Genomic DNA, 25,059 nt, shown 5'->3' on the forward strand with positions numbered 1-25,059 from the left:
TTATTGTACATTATGAAGCTCACCGTAGTTCCCCAGAACAGTTGAGACAGTCACATTATTGTACATTATGAAGCTCACCGTAGTTCCCCAGAACAGTTGGGACAGTCACATTATTGTACATTATGAAGCTCACCGTAGTTCCCCAGAACAGTTGAGACAGTCACACCGTAGTTCCCCAGAACAGTTGTACATTATGAAGCTCACCGTAGTTCCCCAGAACAGTTGAGACAGTCACATTATTGTACATTATGAAGCTCACCGTAGTTCCCCAGAACAGTTGAGACAGTCACATTATTGTACATTATGAAGCTCACCGTAGTTCCCCAGAACAGTTGAGACAGTCACATTATTGTACATTATGAAGCTCACCGTAGTTCCCCAGAACAGTTGAGACAGTCACATTATTGTACATTATGAAGCTCACCGTAGTTCCCCAGAACAGCTGAGACAGTCACATTATTGTACATTATGAAGCTCACCGTAGTTCCCCAGAACAGTTGAGACAGTCACATTATTGTACATTATGAAGCTCACCGTAGTTCCCCAGAACAGTTGAGACAGTCACATTATTGTACATTATGAAGCTCACCGTAGTTCCCCAGAACAGCTGAGACAGTCACATTATGAAGCTCACCGTAGTTCCCCAGAACAGCTGAGACAGTCACATTATTGTACATTATGAAGCTCACCGTAGTTCCCCAGAACAGTTGAGACAGTCACATTAGTTCCCCAGAACATTATGAAGCTCACCGTAGTTCCCCAGAACAGCTGAGACAGTCACATTATGAAGCTCACCGTAGTTCCCCAGAACAGTTGAGACAGTCACATTATTGTACATTATGAAGCTCACCGTAGTTCCCCAGAACAGCTGAGACAGTCACATTATGAAGCTCACCGTAGTTCCCCAGAACAGTTGAGACAGTCACATTATGAAGCTCACCGTAGTTCCCCAGAACAGTTGAGACAGTCACATTATTGTACATTATGAAGCTCACCGTAGTTCCCCAGAACAGTTGAGACAGTCACATTATTGTACATTATGAAGCTCACCGTAGTTCCCCAGAACAGTTGAGACAGTCACATTATTGTACATTATGAAGCTCACCGTAGTTCACCAGAACAGTTGAGACAGTCACATTATTGTACATTATGAAGCTCACCGTAGTTCCCCAGAACAGCTGAGACAGTCTCATTATTGTACATTATGAAGCTCACCGTAGTTCCCCAGAACAGTTGAGACAGTCACATTATTGTACATTATGAAGCTCACCGTAGTTCCCCAGAACAGTTGAGACAGTCACATTATTGTACATTATGAAGCTCACCGTAGTTCCCCAGAACAGTTGAGACAGTCACATTATTGTACATTATGAAGCTCACCGTAGTTCCCCAGAACAGCTGAGACAGTCACATTATTGTACATTATGAAGCTCACCGTAGTTCCCCAGAACAGTTGAGACAGTCACATTATTGTACATTATGAAGCTCACCGTAGTTCCCAGAACAGTTGAGACAGTCACATTATTGTACATTATGAAGCTCACCGTAGTTCCCCAGAACAGCTGAGACAGTCACATTATGAAGCTCACCGTAGTTCCCCAGAACAGTTGAGACAGTCACATTATGAAGCTCACCGTAGTTCCCCAGAACAGTTGAGACAGTCACATTATTGTACATTATGAAGCTCACCGTAGTTCCCCAGAACAGTAGTCACATTATTGTACATTATGAAGCTCACCGTAGTTCCCCAGAACAGTTGAGACAGTCACATTATTGTACATTATGAAGCTCACCGTAGTTCCCCAGAACAGTTGAGACAGTCACATTATTGTACATTATGAAGCTCACCGTAGTTCCCCAGAACAGCTGAGACAGTCACATTATTGTACATTATGAAGCTCACCGTAGTTCCCAGAACAGTGAGACAGTCACATTGTACATTATGAAGCTCACAGTTCCCCAGAACAGTTGAGACAGTACATTATGAAGCTCACCGTAGTTCCCCAGAACAGTTGAGACAGTCACATTATTGTACATTATGAAGCTCACCGTAGTTCCCCAGAACAGCTGAGACAGTCACATTATGAAGCTCACTGTAGTTCCCCAGAACAGTTGAGACAGTCACATTATTGTACATTATGAAGCTCACCGTAGTTCCCCAGAACAGCTGAGACAGTCACATTATGAAGCTCACCGTAGTTCCCCAGAACAGTTGAGACAGTCACATTATGAAGCTCACCGTAGTTCCCCAGAACAGTTGAGACAGTCACATTATTGTACATTATGAAGCTCACCGTAGTTCCCCAGAACAGTTGAGACAGTCACATTATTGTACATTATGAAGCTCACCGTAGTTCCCCAGAACAGTTGAGACAGTCACATTATTGTACATTATGAAGCTCACCGTAGTTCCCCAAAACAGTTGAGACAGTCACATTATTGTACATTATGAAGCTCACCGTAGTTCCCCAGAACAGTTGAGACAGTCACATTATTGTACATTATGAAGCTCACCGTAGTTCCCCAGAACAGTTGAGACAGTCAGCTCACCGTAGTTAGTTGAGACAGTCACATTACATTATGAAGCTCACCGTAGTTCCCCAGAACAGCTGAGACAGTCACATTATTGTACATTATGAAGCTCACCGTAGTTCCCCAAAACAGTTGAGACAGTCACATTATTGTACATTATGAAGCTCACCGTAGTTCCCCAGAACAGTTGAGACAGTCACATTATTGTACATTATGAAGCTCACCGTAGTTCCCCAAAACAGTTGAGACAGTCACATTATTGTACATTATGAAGCTCACCGTAGTTCCCCAGAACAATTGAGACAGTCACATTATGAAGCTCACCGTAGTTCCCCAGAACAGTTGAGACAGTCACATTATTGTACATTATGAAGCTCACCGTAGTTCCCCAGAACAGCTGAGACAGTCACATTATGAAGCTCACTGTAGTTCCCCAGAACAGTTGAGACAGTCACATTATTGTACATTATGAAGCTCACCGTAGTTCCCCAGAACAGCTGAGACAGTCACATTATTGTACATTATGAAGCTCACCGTAGTTCCCCAAAACAGTTGAGACAGTCACATTATTGTACATTATGAAGCTCACCGTAGTTCCCCAAAACAGTTGAGACAGTCACATTATTGTACATTATGAAGCTCACATCAGTAGTTCCCAGAACAATTGAGACAGTCACATTATCCCCAGAAGCAGTCATAGAAGCTTCCCCAGAACAGCTGAGACAGTCACATTATGAAGCTCACCGTAGTTCCCCAGAACAGTTGAGACAGTCACATTATGAAGCTCACCGTAGTTCCCCAAAACAGTTGAGACAGTCACATTATTGTACATTATGAAGCTCACCGTAGTTCCCCAGAACAGTTGAGACAGTCACATTATTGTACATTATGAAGCTCACCGTAGTTCCCCAGAACAGTTGAGACAGTCACATTATTGTACATTATGAAGCTCACCGTAGTTCCCCAGAACAGCTGAGACAGTCACATTATTGTACATTATGAAGCTCACCGTAGTTCCCCAGAACAGTTGAGACAGTCACATTATTGTACATTATGAAGCTCACCGTAGTTCCCCAGAACAGCTGAGACAGTCACATTATTGTACATTATGAAGCTCACCGTAGTTCCCCAAAACAGTTGAGACAGTCACATTATTGTACATTATGAAGCTCACCGTAGTTCCCCAGAACAATTGAGACTGTTCTGTTGAGTGCTGTCTGCTGATAGAATGATGGAGAACAGTAGCTACACATCAGTCAGAGTGCTGTCTGCTGATAGAATGGAGAACAGTAGCTACACATCAGTCAGAGTGCTGTCTGCTGATAGAATGATGGAGAACAGTAGCTACACATCAGTCAGAGCGCTGTCTGCTGATAGAATGATGGAGAACAGTAGCTACACATCAGTCAGAGCGCTGTCTGCTGATAGAATGGAGAACAGTAGCTCCACATCAGTCAGAGCGCTGTCTGCTGATAGAATGGAGAACAGTAGCTACACATCAGTCAGAGTGCTGTCTGCTGATAGAATGATGGAGAACAGTAGCTACACATCAGTCAGAGTGCTGTCTGCTGATAGAATGATGGAGAACAGTAGCTACACATCAGTCAGAGCGCTGTCTGCTGATAGAATGATGGAGAACAGTAGCTCCACATCAGTCAGAGCGCTGTCTGCTGATAGAATGATGGAGAACAGTAGCTACACATCAGTCAGAGCGCTGTCTGCTGATAGAATGATGGAGAACAGTAGCTACACATCAGTCAGAGCGCTGTCTGCTGATAGAATGATGGAGAACAGTAGCTACACATCAGTCAGAGTGCTGTCTGCTGATTGAATGATGGAGAACAGTAGCTCCACATCAGTCAGAGCGCTGTCTGCTGATAGAATGATGGAGAACAGTAGCTACACATCCGTCAGAGCGCTGTCTGCTGATAGAATGATGGAGAACAGTAGCTACACATCAGTCAGAGCGCTGTCTGCTGATAGAATGATGGAGAACAGTAGCTCCACATCAGTCAGAGCGCTGTCTGCTGATAGAATGATGGAGAACAGTAGCTCCACATCAGTCAGAGCGCTGTCTGCTGATAGAATGATGGAGAACAGTAGCTCCACATCCATCAGTCAGAGCGCTGTCTGCTGATAGAATGATGGAGAACAGTAGCTCCACATCAGTCAGAGCGCTGTCTGCTGATAGAATGCCCGTTCCTGAATTCTCATCCAAGTGGAGAAGAGCAACTGAAAAACGGCATCAAACTCATTTCGAACAGAAATGACAATAAGAATCATTTTAGATCTGCATTTACAAGACGCAGCAAGATATTTACATTTCTTTCCCTGTGTGAAAAGCATAGAATTCTGCATTAGGGTGACCCTTAAATTGAACTAGCTAGTTATCTAAGTAAATGGCTGAATTAATAAGGAAATGGGAAACATATTGCATTAATAAGGAAACATATTAGGTTCGCTTTCTACCCTGTTTGACAAGTCAAAGCCCTTTGTATGAATGATCTGTACAACTGCCACTGCAGCTTGATTTATGAGCCACGGTCAAAAGTAGGACACTCAATAGACTTCCTCATCTCTCACCTCCTCCAGACTGGCCTCCTCCACCTGTCTCCACCTCAGCTGAGCCCTCAGGCTGCGGATACGTTTCTTCACAGAGAACAGAGAGTCTGGAGTCGGGCTAGCATTCTGCCACTGTAGCATCTCACCCTTAAACTGAATAGAACACAAACCGAATAGAACACAAACCGAATAGAACACAAACCGAATAGAACACAAACCGAATAGAACACAAACCGAATAGAACACAAACCGAATAGAATATCCTTGATAAAGGAGAAAACATCAGTTTGAGAGAGAAGAGCACATCTCCAGACTGCTAGTGTTCTGACACAGCAGAAAGAGGAGCTATATGGTTAAAGGCAAACAGAAAGATCTACTCAGATTAGGGTCGCAGCATTAAGGGAAACTGAGGTTTTCCAGAAATCTTGGTTGGATGATTCCGGATTTCCCGCATATTCCCTCACAATTATGGGAATCTTCCAACCTTGATTTATGGAAAATCTGGTAAGTAAACACTTTAAACATCTAAAACAATTCTCTTACCTTGGTGTTGAGCAGATATTTCTCCATAATGTCCCTCAGCAGACTCTGCTCACTCTGAATGTGCTGCATGACTTTGTGGAAAGCGTTGGACACTGCCTTGGTCTCATGGTTGTTCTGCTCCTGTTGAGTAAACAAACAAGTCAACAACAAACAAGAGTAAAAAAAACAACGATGAGGTAATGCCGTGTTCAAAATAACAGAGAAGTCTCAGACTTCAGTGTGTTTAAGACCCCTGGGAACTCGGGAGGGGGGGGGAACTCTGCCATCTTTCTAAAGCTCCAACTTTCCGACCTGAAGATCACTGATGTTTCCCAGTTGTCTTCAAAGCACCATAAGACTCCCTGACATGTAGCTGGACAGGTGAAATACGGGCCCTGGTCAAAAGTAGTGAACTATAAAAAAGGGAATAAGGTGCCATTTGGGACGCAACCCTAACTCACCCCGACTGACAGGGGACAGTCCAGCTCCTTGGCCACGTTGTTCTCTGCCTGCTTCAGCAGCTCATTCACTCCGTCCACGATGTCATTCACTCCCACCACTGTGTTAGCTGACAGGCAGAAAAACTGAAGGGACATTGGAGGATTAAGATTTACCAGACAAGCCCAATGCTTAACTAAAACAACCTTTTGAACATGAACATGTTTCTTAGTCCACTAGGCTTAATCTGTGTCCGGGAAACCGGCCCAAAGTGTACAGTTCCATTCCCAGGAAGACCGCTGGAGAAGAATTACATGTCAAATCATTTTCCGTGGCCATATCTTCAATCACTTTAGTAAAGAGAACAGTTGTTTCCCCTTCCCACCCTTCACAGTACACAAAAGCTTGGGAGAAATAAACCCAGACTCTCTTTTTTAAGTTTCTTCATCCTCAGTTCACCCAAACCAAAGCGGTACCGGGTCATTGTGTACCTTGCCAATGTTCTCCGACCAGGTACACAGGGCCTGGAGGGCCTTGTCCGTCCCGTCTCTGACAGAGCTGGTGAGCTGACTCCTCTGAGTCCTCCACTGGCTGTACTGCTCAAAGGCCTGCTCTCCAACATCCCCCTCCATAGAGGCTGGACCAAACTCTGCACTCAGGGAGGAGCTCACCTCCTGTAACACAGACACAAGGGAACAACAGCTTGATCATAGCACGTGTCCCAAATAATAACCTATTTAGTGCACTATGTAGGGAATAGGGTGCTATTTGTGCCACATCCTTAGATGTTGATGCATCAGAGCATGTTCAGCTGATAGCCTTGATATAACCCCAACCCTGTGAGGTCATCTAGAAATAACAAACCCACTTCACATATTTGGAATGTTGAATGAAAGAAAAAATATTCAGATGACAGAATCCTAGTTTTCATTTTCAGTACCTCTAGTTTGTCCATGCGTTGTCTGACTGGCAAACACTCAGCCTCCTGAAGGAAGGACTCTACAGTGGCAGTCAGAACACCTCGCACCTTATTCCGGTTGTCTATCAGATCCCCAAGCTGCTCCTTCTGCAAAATGGACGCCAAAACATGGTCATTTCACTGATGAGAAACTGTTTTCTGATCTGATGAGACACGTGTCTTTGTGTCCCAAATGGCAACCTATTCCCGATTTAGTGCACTACTTTCAACCAGACCACTATGGGCCCTGGTCTAACGTAGTGCAAGTAGGGAATAAGGTGCCATTTTGGATGCACACATTAACAGTAGGATGCAGACTGACCGTCTGACAGGCCTTGAGTTTCTCCTGAGCCAGGCTGTAATCTCTCCATGCCGGCTCCAACTTCTCCATGGCAACCGGGGCAGAGATGCTGTTGTTTATGACAATGTTGATTGACTCCGTAAGGCTGTCGCTATCCATGTTACCTGGGTTTCTCTCTCTGTCCAGTAGAAATAAAACCACGATAATGCAAATCAATAGAAAGAGTAACTCAATGTGAAATGTTGAATTGTAAAAATAAATAAATACATTTAATAAAACATTGTTACTTAATATTCGTTATTCTATAATAAAATTATTCAAATTCAAGAGATGTGTGTGTGTGTGTGTGTGTGTGTGTGTGTGTGTGTGTGTGTGTGTGTGTGTGTGTGTGTGTGTGTGTGTGTGTGTGTGTGTGTGTGTGTGTGTGTGTGTGTGGGGTCAGATCATGGTACCTCATTACCATATAGTGCACTACTTTCGACCAGAGTGCACTATATAGGGCGTCATTTGCCACCCAGACCATCACAGTACCTTAATCCTCTCAGAGAATCGACTCCTTCAGCCAGTCGACAGAACCGTTCAGCCACTGCTGAGTCCAGGAGCTTTTCCACTTGCTTCTCCTTCTTCTTTAACTGTCCCCTCAGAGCCTAAACACAGGGAGAAGCATTCAAAACACCAAAGACAGAGACACAGTAGCACAAATCAAATCGGATGTCACATGCTTTGGAAACAACGGCTGAAGATTGACAGTAAAATGCTTACTTTTCCAACAATAGTGTTATTTATTTATTTATTTTATATTTTTTTAAAGTAAATGGTCCCAGGAGGAATACATCCACAAGACACCTGCTATATTGTTTATGCCGCCAATGAGGACATTAGCCACATTATCTACCTTCACGTTCCTTCAGTCTCATAACATTCATTCTAACTATAACTCAGGGCCCGGCTTCCCGATAGCGTTGGAATTTAGCTTTACAGGTGTTTTATCGATGCATCTTTCCTGCAACAGCCGAATATGTAACATGCGTTTCCCAAAACAGCGCGCAGAAAGAGCGTTCGCTAAGTGCGTTGGGCAACGTGTTGATACTGAAAGAAAAGGCAGCGCTGCTCTCCGCCCACTGGGAAAAATCTGGTTGAATCAACATTGTTTCCATGCCATTTCAACCCCAAAAATCTATGTGATGAAGTGAAAACAACGTGGGAAACTGATTGAATTTGCAAAAGTCATCAATGTAAGGGCATTTAGTGGATTTTTCACCCAACTTTTATTAACCTAAATCCAATGACATGGTGACATTTGTTGTGGATGTCACGTTGAATTCACGGTTAGTTGACAACTCAACCAAATGCAAATCAAACTAGACTTTTAACTGACGTCTCTGCCCAGTGGGTGATCAGCTTTTCTCCATTCAAATCTGACCTTAACATTAGAATTATTCTACAATACTGGCGACAGATCAGCTCCTAGAGACATTATCAGCTAATGGCTGCAAGTATTGGAAGCGGCGTATTCCATAATGCGCTCATTCATTGGCGCACGTTGTTACACATGAAATATATTGAGGCAAAACTGACAGACCGTGTAGCCTACAAACAGAACATTACATATCAATATGATATCAGATTAATGTATTTTAAAAAAATAATGCAGTCATCTAGGTTCTCATTTTAAGCATATTTTTATATTTTTCTTGTTCAATTGTAAAGACTGAGACAGACGAAAACAAAGTGAGTTTTCAAGTGCAACTTTACTAACGATGGTTTGGGGAAACAGCTGGGAGATTTAGTAATGTTCCTAGGAAGGTTCTATCGATGGACTTAGCATTAAGATGCTTTTGGGAAACCAGACCCAGGTCTATCCGCTTAACCTCATACCTGCACTACCATGTCCCTTCCACACTTACGACCCTGACAAAAAAACAAACATTGTTGAGGACAAAGCCAAACATTTGCATTATACACTGAACAAAAATATAAACGCAACATGTAAAGTGTTGGTCCCACGTTTCAGGAGTTGAAATAAGATATTCAATTTTCCATATGCACAAATAAGCTTATTTTTCTCAGATTTTGTGCACAAATGTGTTTACATCGCTGTTAGTGAGCATTTCTACTTTGCCAAAATAATCCATCCACCTGACAGGTGTGGCATATCAATTAGTGTATTAAACAGCATGATCATTATACAGGTGCACCTTGTGCTGGGGACAATAAAAAGCCACTCTAAAATGTGCAGTTTTGTCACACAACACAATGCCACAGATGTCTCAAGTTCTGGGGGAGCGAGCAATTGGCATGCTGACTGCAGGAATGTCCACCAGAGCTGTTGTCAGATAATTTAATGTTAATTCCTCTACCATAAGCCACCTGCAACATAGTTTTTGAGAATTTTGCAGTACGTCCAACCGGCCTCAAAACCACAAACCTTGTGTAGCCACGCCAGCCCAGGACCTCCACATCCAACTTCTTAATTTGATGAAATTGTGGGTTTGCACAACCAAAGAATTTCTCAGGGAAGCTCATCTGCGTGCTTGTCATCCTCACCAGAGACTTGACCTGAACAGTTTGGTGTCGTAACCGACTTCAGTGGGTAAATACTCACCTTCGATGGCAACTGGCATGCTGGAGAAGTGTGCTCTTCACGAATGAATGTCCCAGTCCTTCCATTGCCTCATACTTGCCAGACATGTCACCCATTGAGCATGAGTGGGATGCTCTGGATCGACGTGTACGACAGCGTGTTCCAGTTCCCTCCCATATCCAGCAACTCCGCACAGCCATTAATGAGTGGGACAACATTCCACAGGCCAATCTACAGCCTGATCAACTCTATGTGAAGGAGATGTGTCACTCTGCATGAGGCAAATGGTGGTCACTCCAGATACTGACTGGTTTACTGATCCATCACACCCCTACCTTTTTATTTTTTTTACCAACAGATGCATCTGTATTTCCAGTCATGTGAAATCCATAGATTAGGTGTGGTGAGGGTTGAATGTGCTGTGGTGAGGGTTGAATGTAGACTCGTTACTGTGCTGTGGTGAGAGTTGAATGTAGACTCGTTAATGTGCTGTGGTGGGTTGAATATGCTGTGGTGAGGGTTGACTGTAGACTCGTTAATGTGCTGTGGTGAGGGTTGAATGTGCTGTGGTGAGGGTTGACTGTAGACTCGTTAATGTGCTGTGGTGAGGGTTGACTGTAGACTCGTTAATGTGCTGTGGTGAGGGTTGACTGTAGACTCGTTAATGTGCTGTGGTGAGGGTTGAATGTAGACTCGTTAATGTGCTGTGGTGAGGGTTGAATGTAGACTCGTTAATGTGCTGTGGTGAGGGTTGAATGTAGACTCGTTAATATGCTGTGGTGAGGGTTGAATGTTGACTCGTTAATGTGCTGTGGTGAGGGTTGAATGTTGACTCGTTAATGTGCTGTGGTGAGAATTGTATGTTGACTTCTTAATGCTATGTGTTCATGAGCAGGTGCTCAGGGACAATTGACTAGTAGAAATCTGCTCCATACGACACCAGTCTCACCTGCACTTCCTGTTTGGCAACTTGCAGGTCAGTCTCCAGCTGCTCTGATTGGTTCTGGAGTGTGTTCCTCTCCACCTTCCATCTCTCTGCCTCTTTAGCATAATTAGCAGTCTCCTCTTTCAACTTCTGAAATTACAACACAAGACGATACTCATACATAACGAATGTCCTGGAAAGCTTTCCGTGTGAGTGTGTCAATGTGTCTCTCCACTCTGTTTGTTCAACCTGGAGCTCTGAGAGGCTGTCTCTCAGCTGGTCCTCCCTGCGCTGGGTCTCTCGTTCTGCCTTCAGCCTCTGGTTCTCCTCCACCAGCTCCTGGTCCATCGTCTTCTTCATTAGGTTGGCAGCATGCTGGGCTGTGGCCTTGCTCTTCTCCCTGAGCAGGAGTTAAAACACACAGGCTGCTCAACCCTATTCTCTAAAAGACTACTTTGACACTATGGGCCCTGGTAAAAAGTAGTGCTCTGTTTAGGGAATAGGATGTAGGAAATGGGGGGAATTTTGGAAGCCATTTGGGATGCAGACAGTCATAGGATAAAAAACCACCCAGTTAGTAATCTCTAATACAAACCACCCAGTTAGTAATCTCTAATACAAACCACCCAGTTAGTAATCACCACTACAAACCACCCAGTTAGTAATCTCCACTACAAACCACCCAGTTAGTAATCACCACTACAAACCACCCAGTTAGTAATCACCACTACAAACCACCCAGTTAGTAATCTCTAATACAAACCACCCAGTTAGTAATCACTACTACAAACCACCCAGTTAGTAATCACCACTACAAACCACCCAGTTAGTAATCTCTACTACAAACCACCCAGTTAGTAATCTCTAATACAAACCACCCAGTTAGTAATCTCTAATACAAACCACCCAGTTAGTAATCACTACTACAAACCACCCAGTTAGTAATCACTACTACAAACCACCCAGTTAGTAATCACCACTACAAACCACCCAGTTAGTAATCTCTACTACAAACCACCCAGTTAGTAATCACTACTACAAACCACCCAGTTAGTAATCACTACTACAAACCACCCAGTTAGTAATCTCTACTACAAACCACCCAGTTAGTAATCACTACTACAAACCACCCAGTTAGTAATCACTACTACAAACCACCCAGTTAGTAATCACCACTACAAACCACCCAGTTAGTAATCACTACTACAAACCACCCAGTTAGTAATCACTACTACAAACCACCCAGTTAGTCATCTCTAATACAAACCACCCAGTTAGTAATCACTAATACAAACAACCCCAATCACTGATGATCCTGAGCTTGTTGCAACCCCTACATCTCTAAACAGTCTTTATATAAACATGCTGAAAAAGTAACAAGGTGGCTATGTTACGGTATTAGTGGTTCTCCTCACACACACACTCAGTCTCACACACCATGTTGATTCTACTGTATAGGCTGGCTCACACACACACACACCATGTTGATTCTACTGTATAGGCTGGCACACACACACACACACCATGTTGATTCACACACACACACCATGTTGATTCTACTGTATAGGCACACACACACACACACACACACACACACACACACACACACACACACACACACACACACACACACACACACACCATGTTGATTCTACTGTATAGGCTGGCTCTCTCACACACACACACCATGTTGATTCTACTGTATAGGCTGGCTCACACGCACACCATGTTGATTCTACTGTATAGGCTGGCTCACACACACACCATGTTGATTCTACTGTATAGGCTGGCTCACACACACACACACACCATGTTGATTATATTGTATAGGCTGGCTCTCTCACACACACACCATGTTGATTCTACTGTATAGGCTGGCTCACACACACACACACACACACACACACACACACACACACACACACACACACACACACACACACACACACACACACACACACACACACGATGTTGATTATATTGTATAGGCTGGCTCTCTCACACACACACACCATGTTGATTCTACTGTATAGGCTGGCTCACACACACACACACACCATGTTGATTCTACTGTATAGACTGGCTCTCTCTCACACACACCATGTTGATTCTACTGTATAGGCTGGCTCTCTCACACACACCATGTTGATTCTACTGTATAGGCTGGCTCTCTCACACACACACCATGTTGATTCTACTGTATAGGCTGGCTCACACACACACACCATGTTGATTATATTGTATAGGCTGGCTCACACACACACACACACCATGTTGATTCTACTGTATAGACTGGCTCTCTCTCACACACACCATGTTGATTCTACTGTATAGGCTGGCTCTCTCACACACACCATGTTGATTCTACTGTATAGGCTGGCTCTCTCACACACACACCATGTTGATTCTACTGTATAGGCTGGCTCACACACACACACCATGTTGATTATATTGTATAGGCTGGCTCACACACACACACACCATGTTGATTCTACTGTATAGGCTGGCTCTCACACACACACACCATGTTGATTCTACTGTATTGGCTGGCTCTCACACACACACCATGTTGATTCTACTGTATTGGCTGGCTCTCACACACACACCATGTTGATTCTACTGTATAGGCTGGCTCTCTCACAAACACACGTTGATTATATTGTATAGGCTGGCTCACACAAACACACATTGATTCTATTGTATAGGCTGGCTCACACAAACACACATTGATTATATTGTATAGGCTGGCTCACACAAACACACATTGATTATATTGTACTGGCTGGCCCACACAAACACACATTGATTATATTGTACTGGCTGGCCCACCACGTCTGTTGACTCATCCAGCTGTAACAGACATATACCAGGAGCTGTGCCAGGCCTGTTGACTCATCCAGCTGTAACAGACATATACCAGGAGCTGTGCCAGGCCACGTCTGTTGACTCATCCAGCTGTAACAGACATACCAAGAGCTGTGCCAGGCCACGTCTGTTGACTCATCCAGCTGTAACAGACATATACCAGGACCTGTGCCAGGCTGTTGACTCATCCAGCTGTAACAGACATATACCAGGAGCTGTGCCAGGCCTGTTGACTCATCCAGCTGTAACAGACATATACCAGGAGCTGTGCCAGGCCTGCCACGTCTGTTGACTCATCCAGCTGTAACAGACATATACCAGGAGCTGTGCCAGGCCACGTCTGTTGACTCCTCCAGCTGTAACAGACATATACCAGGAGCTGTGCCAGGCCACGTCTGTTGACTCATCCAGCTGTAACAGACATATACCAGGAGCTGTGCCAGGCCTGTTGACTCATCCAGCTGTAACAGACTTATACCAGGAGCTGTGCCAGGCCTGCCACGTCTGTTGACTCATCCAGCTGTAACAGACATACACCAGGAGCTGTGCCAGGCCCCGCCACGTCTGTTGACTCATCCAGCTGTAACAGACATATGCCAGGCCACGTCTGTTGACTCATCCAGCTGTAACAGACATACCAGGAGCTGTGCCAGGCCCTCCACGTCTGTTGACTCATCCAGCTGTAACAGACATACCAGGAGCTGTGCCAGGCCCTCCACGTCTGTTGACTCATCCAGCTGTAACAGACATATACCAGGAGCTGTGCCAGGCCCGCCACGTCTGTTGGCTCATCCAGCTGTAACAGACATATGCCAGGCCACGTCTGTTGACTCATCCAGCTGTAACAGACATACCAGGAGCTGTGCCAGGCCCTCCACGTCTGTTGACTCATCCAGCTGTAACAGACATACCAGGAGCTGTGCCAGGCCCTCCACGTCTGTTGACTCATCCAGCTGTAACAGACATATACCAGGAGCTGTGCCAGGCCCGCCACGTCTGTTGGCTCATCCAGCTGTAATGCATAGAATTCACTGGCTTGTATGTGAAGCAGTAACTGTTTCAAAACATCTCCTACCAGGTCACTGATGAGTCATGAAAATGTCAGTGAATTCTTGTGCCAGTTGGTCCGCACATAGTTTGAGTACACGCATGGTAATCCATCTGGCCCTGCGGCTTTGTGAATGTTGACCTGTTTAAAGGTCTTGCTCACATCGGCTACAGAGAGCGATATCACACACTCATCCAGAACAGCTGGTGCTCTCGTGCATGCTTCAGTGCTGCTTGCTTCAAAGCGAACATGAAAGGAATTTAGCTCATCTGGTAGGCTCGTGTCACTGGGCAGCTCACGTCTGGGTTTCCCTTTGTAGTCCGCAATAGTTTTCAAGCCCTGCCACATCCGACGAGTGTCAGAGCCGGTGTAGCAGGATTCAATTTTAATCCTGTATTGACGATTTGCTCATTTGATGGTTCATCTGAGGGCATAGCGGGATTTCTTAGAAGCGTCCGGATTAGTGTCCCGCTTCCTTGAAAGTATCAGATCTAGCCTTTATCTCGATGCGGATGTTGCCTGTAATCCATGGCTTCTGGTTGGGGTATGTACGTACGGTCACCGTGGGGACAATGTCATTGATGCACTTATTGATGAAGCCAATGACTGATGTGGTGTACTCCTCAATGCCATCGGAGGAATCCCAGAACATATTCCAGTGTGTGCTAGCAAAACAGTCCTGTAGAGTAGCATCCATGTCATCTGACCACTTCCGTATTGAGCGAGTTCCTGATTTAGTTTTTTGCTTGTGAGCAGGAATCAGTAGGGTAGAATTATGGTCAGATTTGCCAATTGGAGGGCAGGGGAGAGCTTTGTATGCATCTCTGTGTGTGGAGTAAAGGTGGTCTAGTTTTCCCCCCTCTAGTTGCACGTGACAGGCTGGTAAAAATGTGGTAAAACTGATTTAAGTTAGCCTGCATTAAAGTCCCCGACCACTAGGAGCGCCACTTCTGGGCGAGCATTTTCTTGTTTGCTTATGGCCTTATAGAGTTGGTTGAGTGTGGTCTTGGTGCCAGCATCGGTCTGTGGTGGTAAATAGACGGCTACGAATAATATAGATTAAAACTCTCTTGGTAGATCGTGTGGTCTACAGCATATCATAAGGTACTCTACCTCAGGCAAGCAATACCTCGAGACTCCTTTAATATTAAACATCGCTCACCAGCTGTTATTGACAAAGACACACACACCCCCACCCCTCGTCTTACCAGACATAGCATCTCTGTTCTGCCGGTGCATGGAAAATCTCGCCAGCTCTATTATCCGTGTCGTCGTTCAGCCACGACTCGGTGAAACATAAGATATTACAGTTCTTAATGTCCCGTTGGTAGGATAATCGAAGATCATCAATTTTATTTTCCAATGATTGCGTGTTAGCAAGTAGAACGGAAGGCAGTGGGTGTTTACTCGCTCGTCTATGGATTCTCAGAAGGCAGCCCGATCTCCCAATACCATTCACAGCACAGGATTAGTCATTTCAAGTGAAAAGGTCAAAGTAAAGGTGGCCAGGTGCACGGCGTTTCCTCCAAGTCAAAGTATGGGCCACTGCGAACACACCTGATTCAACTACTTGCAAAGCTCTTCATTAGTTGAATCAGCTGTGCTAGTGCTGGGCTGGAACAAAACATTTCCAGTCCTTGGGATCCCTGAGGAACAGACAGAAAACACAGTCCTAGACAGGTATCTTACCTCATTATCCCAGCAGAACAGACAGACAAGTATCTTACTTCATTATCCCAGCGGAACAGACAGACAAGTTTCTTACTTCATTATCCCAGCGGAACAGACAGACAGGTATCTTACTTCATTATCCCAGCGGGAACAGACAGGTATCTTACTTCATTATCCCAGCGGGACAGACCGGTATCTTACTTCATTATCCCAGCGGAACAGACAGGTATCTTACTTCATTATCCCAGCGGAACAGACAGGTATCTTACTTCATTGTCCCAGCGGAACAGACAGGTATCTTACTTCATTATCCCAGCGGAACAGACAGGTATCTTACTTCATTATCCCAGCGGAACAGACAGACAGGTATCTTACTTCATTATCCCAGCGGAACAGACAGACAGGTATCTTACTACATTATCCCAGCGGAACAGACAGACAGGTATCTTACTTCATTATCCCAGTGGAACAGACAGGTATCTTACTTCATTATCCCAGCGGAACAGACAGGTATCTTACTTCATTATCCCAGCAGAACAGACAGGTATCTTACTTCATTATCCCAGAGGAACAGACAGACAGGTATCTTACTTCATTATCCCAGCGGAACAGACAGACAGGTATCTTACTTCATTATCCCAGCGGAACAGACAGGTATCTTACTTCATTATCCCAGCAGAACAGACAGGTATCTTACTTCATTATCCCAGAGGAACAGACGGGTATCTTACTTCATTATCCCAGAGGAACAGACGGGTATCTTACTTCATTACCCCAGCGGAACAGACAGGTATCTTACTTCATTATCCCAGCGGGACAGACAGACAAGTATCTTACTTCATTATCCCAGCGGAACAGACACGGGTATCTTACTTCATTATCCCAGCGGAACAGACAGACAAGTATCTTACTTCATTATCCCAGCGGAACAGACAGACAGGTATCTTACTTCATTATCCCAGCGGAACAGACAGGTATCTTACTACATTATCCCATGCGGGACAGAGAGACAGGTATGTCTTCATTATCCCAGCCTGGGAACAGACAACAAGTATCTTACTTCATTATCCCAGCCCGGAACAACAGACAGGTATCTTACTTCATTATCCCAGCGGAACAGACAGACAGGTATCTTACTTCATTATCCCAGCGGAACAGACAGACAAGTATCTTACTTCATTATCCCAGCGGAACAGACAGACAGGTATCTTACTCTTACCCAGCAGAACAGACAGACAGGACTCTTATCCCAGGGGAACAGACAGGTATCCTTCAGTTATCCCAGAGGCAGCAGACTGTACCCCAGCAACAGACATATCCTTCATTATCCCAGCGGGACAGACAGACAAGTATCTTACCATTATCCCAGCTGAGAACAGACAAGGTATCTTACTTCATTATTGTGAGCAAAGACAGATGGTATCCCGTCATTATCCCGGGAGTGAACAGACAACAGGTATCTTAAAACCTAGAGAACAGACAGACATATTTATTGTCATTATCCCAGAGGAACAGACTTGACGGGTATAAAAACTTCATTACAGGAACATAACAGACAGGTATCTTACTTCATTGAAAGGGGACTCTGGTCAAAGATGTCCAGGTTTGGGCATGCAGACTGTAGAGCCAGGCATGTCCCCATCCCCCAAGCCAGGACACACCCGCTGAGGCTTCTGGCAATGGGACCTTCTTCCCATAGATCAGATTCTGAAGGAAGGCCTTCATCTATATATATATATCTAAAGAGCAAACATTGACAATTCAAGATGTGCCTTGAGTCATAAAAACTCCTTACAGGACATAACAGACAGAGGTATGTTTGAGGACCTCTTCACATATCCATATTCCCTATATAGGCCTGGACATATCCATCATACAGCATACATACATACATACATACATACACACATATATCATATTATACATACCTTTATATAAAGAGCATAAACAATACAATGCACATACATAGCATAAGGATCATACTGATAAATACATACAATATGTCAATATATATATATATATGACACCAAATACTAAACACTTTAAGATAAGAATCCTATTTTGCGAGGAGGACCTGCCATATTTCCACATAGACATTAATGACAACACATGGAGAGAAACTGAGTACCTGCAGGAAATGTGCTGAGTCTTGGTCAGTGGACACATTGAAGCCCTGGAACTTGTACTTCTTGGCCAGACAAGGTGCCTGTAGATCCCCTGGCAGCTCCACCAGAGCTGACCGACTGACAAACTCTGTGTTCCCATAGTCAATGTAGGACACGTGAAACTGGACACAAGATGGAGATTGGAATGTCAGTCTCAATCCCAAATGACATCCTATTCCCTATATAATGCACTACTTTTGACCAGGGCCTATTGGGATTAGTAGTGCACTATAGGGAATAGGGTGCCATTTGGAAACAATGTTTCTTTTAAAGACAAGTTGGATACATAATCAGTCAGCACCACAGCCAGCCTCCTCACGCCAGTCAGCACCACAGCCAGCCTCCTCACGCCAGTCAGCACCACAGCCAGCCTCCTCACGCCAGTCAGCACCACAGCCAGCCTCCTCACGCCAGTCAGCACCACAGCCAGCCTCCTCACGCCAGTCAGCACCACAGCCAGCCTCCTCACGCCAGTCAGCACCACAGCCAGCCTCCTCACGCCAGTCAGCACCACAGCCAGCCTCCTCACGCCAGTCAGCACCACAGCCAGTCAGCACCACAGCCAGCCTCCTCACGCCAGTCAGCACCACAGCCAGCCTCCTCACGCCAGTCAGCACCACAGCCAGCCTCCTCACGCCAGTCAGCACCACAGCCAGCCTCCTCACGCCAGTCAGCACCACAGCCAGCCTCCTCACGCCAGTCAGCACCACAGCCAGCCTCCGCCAGTCAGCACCACAGCCAGCCAGTCAGCACCACAGCCAGCCTCCTCACGCCAGTCAGCACCACAGCCAGCCTCCTCAGGTCAGTCAGCACCACAGCCAGCCTCCTCACGCCAGTCATCACCACAGCCTCCTCACGTCAGTCATCACCACAGCCTCCTCACGCCAGTCATCACCACAGCCTCCTCACGTCAGTCATCACCACAGCCTCCTCACGTCAGTCATCACCACAGCCTCCTCACGTCAGTCATCACCACAGCCTCCTCACGTCAGTCATCACCACAGCCTCCTCACGTCAGTCATCACCACAGCCTCCTCACGTCAGTCATCACCACAGCCTCCTCACGTCAGTCATCACCACAGCCTCAGTCTCAGCCTCCTCACGTCAGTCATCACCACAGCCTCCTCACGTCAGTCATCACCACAGCCTCCTCACGTCAGTCATCACCACAGTCTCCTCACGTCAGTCATCACCACAGGGGTGGGGGGGGGTTTACACACCAGCTGCAATTCCAAATCTATTACCTGTCTAACCACAACTTCCATACCAGGATCTCATCAGCACAGCCTCAGGTGGATACTGACAGATCATGCTTGTGTCAGAATGAAGGTATGAACCACAATGATACATTGATAAGCCCCCTCACATCATGTACTGTAGGCTTTTCCAGACTATAAGATGGTCAGCGTGTCCCAAATTCCCCATAGGGCTCTGGTCAAAAGTAGTGCACTTTATAGGGAATAGGGTGCCATGTGGGTAGTATCCAGACACTCATTGACTCACATGATCAGTCTGCTGCAGAACCTTGCACCTGTACCAACAGCTGTCCTCAGAGAAGACTGCCCCATAAATCTAGATGCAACACACAAGATAAAGGCAATGTATGAATCCAATGCTAATGGTTTCTCTCTTCTCCATCACTCCAAGTCTAGGTTCTCCCTTTCTTTACCTTCTGAGGACTGGGAGTTCCAAGTACCCTCGGGGCTGTTGGGCATTTGTCTGCCAAGGCTTTTCTTATGTTGTCAATGGCTTGATCGTCCTTGACATTCTACAACACATAACAAACAAACGGGAGTTTACTGTGTACATGTTTGGGTTACATTTCTTTGGTGTTCTTGTGTAAATCAAACGGATCAATCAACAGGTGAAATGTTCAACCAACGTTCTAACGTTAATTAATCCAATAGTGGTATGTGCTACGTGGAGTTAGCTACCTGCGCCCAAAACGTGACGGCGTCCAAAACGTGTGTAACACCAACAAGCTCCACTAAAATTAAATGAAACCAGTATTAATGCGCGAAGGATATTTTTCATAATTAAGTGGATAGTTATATAAATATTTAGACGACAAAAAGAATACTCACTATTCTCACCGTCCATCATTCATTGGTCTATGTTTATAGGTTGATTGGCTGTGATGTAGAATACTCAACATGTGATCCTCTATAATGCGCTAGAATGCATGGCTACGGCTCCCTGGCGAGGCCAACGTGAAATATATCCATTTATACATTCAAGTTTTGGGAGAAATAATTTGTTCTAAAAAACAGATGTTGTCCATGAAGTTACCGTGGAAACAGACAAACATATATTTTTAATTACAGTAGGTCAACCTAACAATCTCACCTGTTTGGATCTTGATATGGGTCTTCTGTAAACGAAAGAAATGTATACACTTGACCTCATGTTGAGGTCAAGCGGTTCATGGAAAAATCTGGTCCCTCGAAGAAACATGTTTTCTGTGATACTCTACAGTGGGTCTCTTAGCAGGTGTAAATAATGTGTAGTACATATTAAAGCGATAAGGCACGAGGGAGTGTGGTATATTGCCAATATACCACGGCCAAGGGCTGTTCTTAAACCTGACGCAACGCGGAGTGCCTGGATACAGCCCGTAGCCGTGGTATAGTAGCCATATACAAAACTCCCGAGGTGCCTTATTGCTATTATAAACTGGTTACCAACGTAATTAGAGCAGTAAAAATACATGATTTGTCATACCCATGGTATAGGGTCTGATATACCACGGCTGTCAGCCAATCTGGATTCAGGGCTCAAACAACCCAGTTTATAATAGTTGAATATTGAATACATCATACTGTGTAAATAAAGGTATGTTTGTTATTCAACATGATAGTTGTTTTTTTGTGGTGTAAAGTACTTAAGTAAAAATACTTGAAAGTACTACTTAAGTTGTTTTCTAGGGGGGTATCTTTACTTTACTAATGATCATTTTGACAACTTTTACTTCCCTACATTCCTAAAGAAAATGTACTTTTTACTCCATACATTTTCCATGATACCCAAAAGTACTCATTACATTTTGAATGCTTAGCAGGACAGGGAAATGGTCTAATTCTCACACTTATCAAGAGAACATCCCTGGTCACCCCTACTGCCTCTGATCTGGCGGACTCACTAAACAGAGAACATCCCGGGTCACCCCTACTGCCTCTGATCTGGCGGACTCACTAAACAGAGAACATCCCTGGTCACCCCTACTGCCTCTGATCTGGCGGACTCACTAAACAGAGAACATCCCTGGTCATCCCTACTGCCTCTGATCTGGCGGACTAACTAAACACATGCTTCATTTGTAAATAATGTCTGAGTGTTGGACCAAGCCCCTGGCTTTCCGTGAATTAAAACAAGAAAATGCTTTATATAAGAAATGTAATTATTTATATTTTTACTGAAGTAGTATTTTACTGGGTGACTAACTTTTATTTGAGTAATTTTTTCTTAAGGTTTGAAAATGGGGTACCTTTCCACCACTGATCGTTCTTAAGTTACAAGGAGCTGCACAAGACCATATTTTGTTCTGTCGGCGGCGTAGCCTAGTGGTTAGAGCCTAGTGGTTAGAGCGTTGGACTAGTAACCGGAAGGTTGCGAGTTCAAACCCCCGAGCTGACAAGGTACAAATCTGTCGTTCTGCCCCTGATCAGGCAGTTCACCCACTGTTCATTGAAAATAAGAATATGTTCTTAACTGACTTGCTTAGTTAAATAAAGGTAAAAAAAAAAAAATATACCAACTGTGCACCAGATGTCACTGTTACCATCTGTAATAATGTGTGGCTAGCCAGGAGTCATCATGAACAATACAATATCTTATGAAATGAATCCTTTAATAAAATTCAGTCTTCTGATGCCCAAACAACCATTGCCACTGAACCCCCCTCCCCCATCGCATCAATACATCTCAAAACACCCTAAACCCCCCCAGCTACATTCCAGTGCAAACACTAACAACCATGATTGTAAGACACTTCTTGTGTCATCTAGTCTGCATAGCAGACTGGTTTATAATGGTAACAAAGATCAAAGCGTAGAGGACAACTTCAATTTACAGGCTGAATTCAACTAGTAACAGCAGTTTACAACATTTGGAATCAGCCCCAAATGGTACACTGCTTTTCTCTACATAGTGCACTGCTTTTGACAGGACCCATAGGACTCCGGTCAAAAGTAGTGCACTATAAAGGGAATAGGGTGCCATTTAGGAAGCAGACTCGGTGTCTCTTCTTTTCAATAAATAATACTCCAGTTTCAACAGTTCTTTAATTGTTGAGTCACTTGGTGACATTGACATCGGCTCCATATATGAAGTCCTCTGGAAGCGTCTCAACAGGGATGGAGCTCAACTGTTCATCAAGAGAACGTAGTGTCCACAGCTTCTCCAGTTCATACACCTCTCTGGTCTCTGGTAGCATGAAGTGGACCACCATCCTTCCTACAGGGAGGAAAGGAGAGAGAGAGAGAAGGGTGAGAGAGAGAGAAGGGAGAGAGAGACAGGAGACAGAGACAACAGCAATGGGATTAGCAAGTAAGAAATTGACATTTTCACATAACTTATTACCCACATGTATAGCTTCAGTCCCTCTCCTCACCCCTACCTGGGCTCCAACCAGGGACCCTCTGCTCACAAGACAACAACAGTCACCCACGAAGCATCGTTACCTATTGCGCCACAAAAGCCACGGCCCTTGCAGAGCAAGGGGAACAACTACTTCAAGGCCTCAGAGCGAGTGACGTCACCGATTGAAACGCTATTAGCGCGCATCACCGCTAACTAGCTAGCCATTTCACATAAGTTACACACATATCCTGAGAAAATATATCAGTGTAATATTTCTAGAGACCCTCAGTGTGTTGTTTCGGTAAATGATTCTAATCGTCATGTACTATAATCCACAGCCAGGAGCAGATCATCAAACATACCAAAGTCAATGCACATCCAGTCTTCTGCATCCTTTCCCTCAATCTTGGCATGTGGGTCCCCATCTTTCTTCATATATTTGTACTGCCAAAATATAACATGTATTACAACACAGTGGTGCCAAATGTACATGGCTTTTCTGCATAGCTTTGTACCAGCAGCACCATTATTCACATGTTCCAAATACAGTTGCAAAATTTCAGTAACTCGTCCGGAAATTCCCAGGTTTCCTGCTTATCCCTTCGGATTCTGTGATTCTTCCTACCAGGATTTCTGGAAAAACCTGGTAATTTAGGGAAGGTTACCGGAATTTTGCAAACCTACAATTGATCCAATAAAGGAATTACCACTTTAATGGCGTAGAGGGCCATGGCACGGAGGTGTCTTGAGGAGGACCCGCTGACAACGATGAAGTAGTCTGTGTACTTGATGTCCTCAGGCACCTTGATGACACAGATGTCTGCTGCATTCTCCTGGCGGAGCAGGGAAACCAACACGGTGATGTTAAAGTCCTCCTGTGGGTTTCCTACAGCAAGGGGAGAGGGAGGATCATCACACTAAACAGTCCTTCAGTATGTTCATTCGTAATACACTAGCCTGGGTGTATTTTATCAGTAACAAAGTTACGTTTAAGAAACATGTTTTTGAAGGATTCAAGCTAAATATTGACTATAACTGATTTCTGTGAAATTGATTTTTTTTGCCGGTATTTATAGTAGAACGTTTGAGGTGGTGTTTGAGGTGAGTAAACTCCGACAAAGTTAGTTCTACTTACTTTGGCTTGAGTCACTCTGCATCTCATATTCATCTTGTTGTGCCAGAAGCTTGCCAGGGCTGTCCGACTTCAAAACATTCTCTTCATTATGTAAATCGGCGTAATATCGTCTAATACCGTTGTAAAATGCAGAGAGATGTGGATGCAATTGTTGAGAGGCAAGACATGTATAACGTCGATACAAAAATGTTGTACTGCGTCGCGCTTTTGAAATTAAACACGCACCTCTAACGACACCAGTATACCCTCGAAGAACATTATGTGAAAGTATCTGAGAGACAAATTGCCTAGAACAATGTAGTACATACATGATTTAGCTATCGTGTCATTGACATTAAAACGCATGGACATTTGGTTTGTTTTTCAAAGGACTGTCTAGAAACAGGAAGTGTTTCTGATTCCAGGACTCTGATTGGTTGAGGTGGTTTCTTCGCTTTTTACGCCTCCTTCCGTACAGTACTCCTCCTGGATGCGCTTTACCGCCGCCTAATGTACAGGAGTGGGACTTTGAAGAAGCACAAATAATATTGCGCTCGTTTCAGCTATTTACATTTAAGTCATTTAGCAGACGCTCTTATCCAGAGCGACTTACTAAATATTTAATCGCTCTCTAAAGCCATACAATCAACTTCTTATAAAGGTTTCAGAATGCATCCATATTTATCACTGTGTTACTGTTTTTGGTTTAATCTGTTTCACCACCCCCTCCCACACAGCAAATATTCTTCAAATATGTTTTTACCACCCTTGTAGTCAGTAAGAGAGTCAAACATTT

General features: G+C 44.5%; 2 protein-coding genes across 2 annotated transcripts in view; both read right to left on the bottom strand.

The window, feature by feature from the left end:
• LOC124023905 (serine/threonine-protein kinase 31-like) overlaps nucleotides 1-21,150 on the bottom strand; it is a 38,428-nt gene extending 17,278 nt beyond the window's left edge. The window contains exons 1-17 of the mRNA XM_046338070.1: nucleotides 20,918-21,150; nucleotides 20,656-20,767; nucleotides 20,506-20,558; nucleotides 20,241-20,339; nucleotides 20,075-20,143; nucleotides 18,532-18,693; nucleotides 18,066-18,128; nucleotides 17,975-18,024; nucleotides 11,072-11,222; nucleotides 10,847-10,972; nucleotides 7,845-7,960; nucleotides 7,335-7,491; nucleotides 6,995-7,120; nucleotides 6,546-6,728; nucleotides 6,078-6,200; nucleotides 5,638-5,757; nucleotides 5,116-5,247 (exon numbers count right to left, since the gene is read on the bottom strand). Of these exons, the coding sequence (XP_046194026.1) occupies nucleotides 5,116-5,247; nucleotides 5,638-5,757; nucleotides 6,078-6,200; nucleotides 6,546-6,728; nucleotides 6,995-7,120; nucleotides 7,335-7,491; nucleotides 7,845-7,960; nucleotides 10,847-10,972; nucleotides 11,072-11,222; nucleotides 17,975-18,024; nucleotides 18,066-18,128; nucleotides 18,532-18,693; nucleotides 20,075-20,143; nucleotides 20,241-20,339; nucleotides 20,506-20,558; nucleotides 20,656-20,674 (1,749 nt within the window). The 5' untranslated portion in view covers nucleotides 20,675-20,767; nucleotides 20,918-21,150. The remainder of the gene's footprint in view (nucleotides 1-5,115; nucleotides 5,248-5,637; nucleotides 5,758-6,077; nucleotides 6,201-6,545; nucleotides 6,729-6,994; nucleotides 7,121-7,334; nucleotides 7,492-7,844; nucleotides 7,961-10,846; nucleotides 10,973-11,071; nucleotides 11,223-17,974; nucleotides 18,025-18,065; nucleotides 18,129-18,531; nucleotides 18,694-20,074; nucleotides 20,144-20,240; nucleotides 20,340-20,505; nucleotides 20,559-20,655; nucleotides 20,768-20,917) is intronic.
• Nucleotides 21,151-22,834: 1,684 nt separating this feature from the next.
• On the bottom strand, nucleotides 22,835-24,689 carry malsu1 (mitochondrial assembly of ribosomal large subunit 1). Its single transcript, XM_046338069.1, has 4 exons — nucleotides 24,285-24,689; nucleotides 23,857-24,035; nucleotides 23,512-23,593; nucleotides 22,835-23,023 (listed from the first exon to the last, which is right to left on the bottom strand). The coding sequence occupies exons 1-4, from the start codon at nucleotides 24,592-24,594 to the stop codon at nucleotides 22,863-22,865; spliced, it is 732 nt and encodes a 243-aa protein (XP_046194025.1). The 5' UTR covers nucleotides 24,595-24,689; the 3' UTR covers nucleotides 22,835-22,862.
• Nucleotides 24,690-25,059: the final 370 nt, after the last annotated feature.

Source organism: Oncorhynchus gorbuscha, unplaced genomic scaffold, assembly GCF_021184085.1.
Source record: "Oncorhynchus gorbuscha isolate QuinsamMale2020 ecotype Even-year unplaced genomic scaffold, OgorEven_v1.0 Un_scaffold_1717, whole genome shotgun sequence".
Classification (NCBI taxonomy): domain Eukaryota; kingdom Metazoa; phylum Chordata; class Actinopteri; order Salmoniformes; family Salmonidae; genus Oncorhynchus; species Oncorhynchus gorbuscha.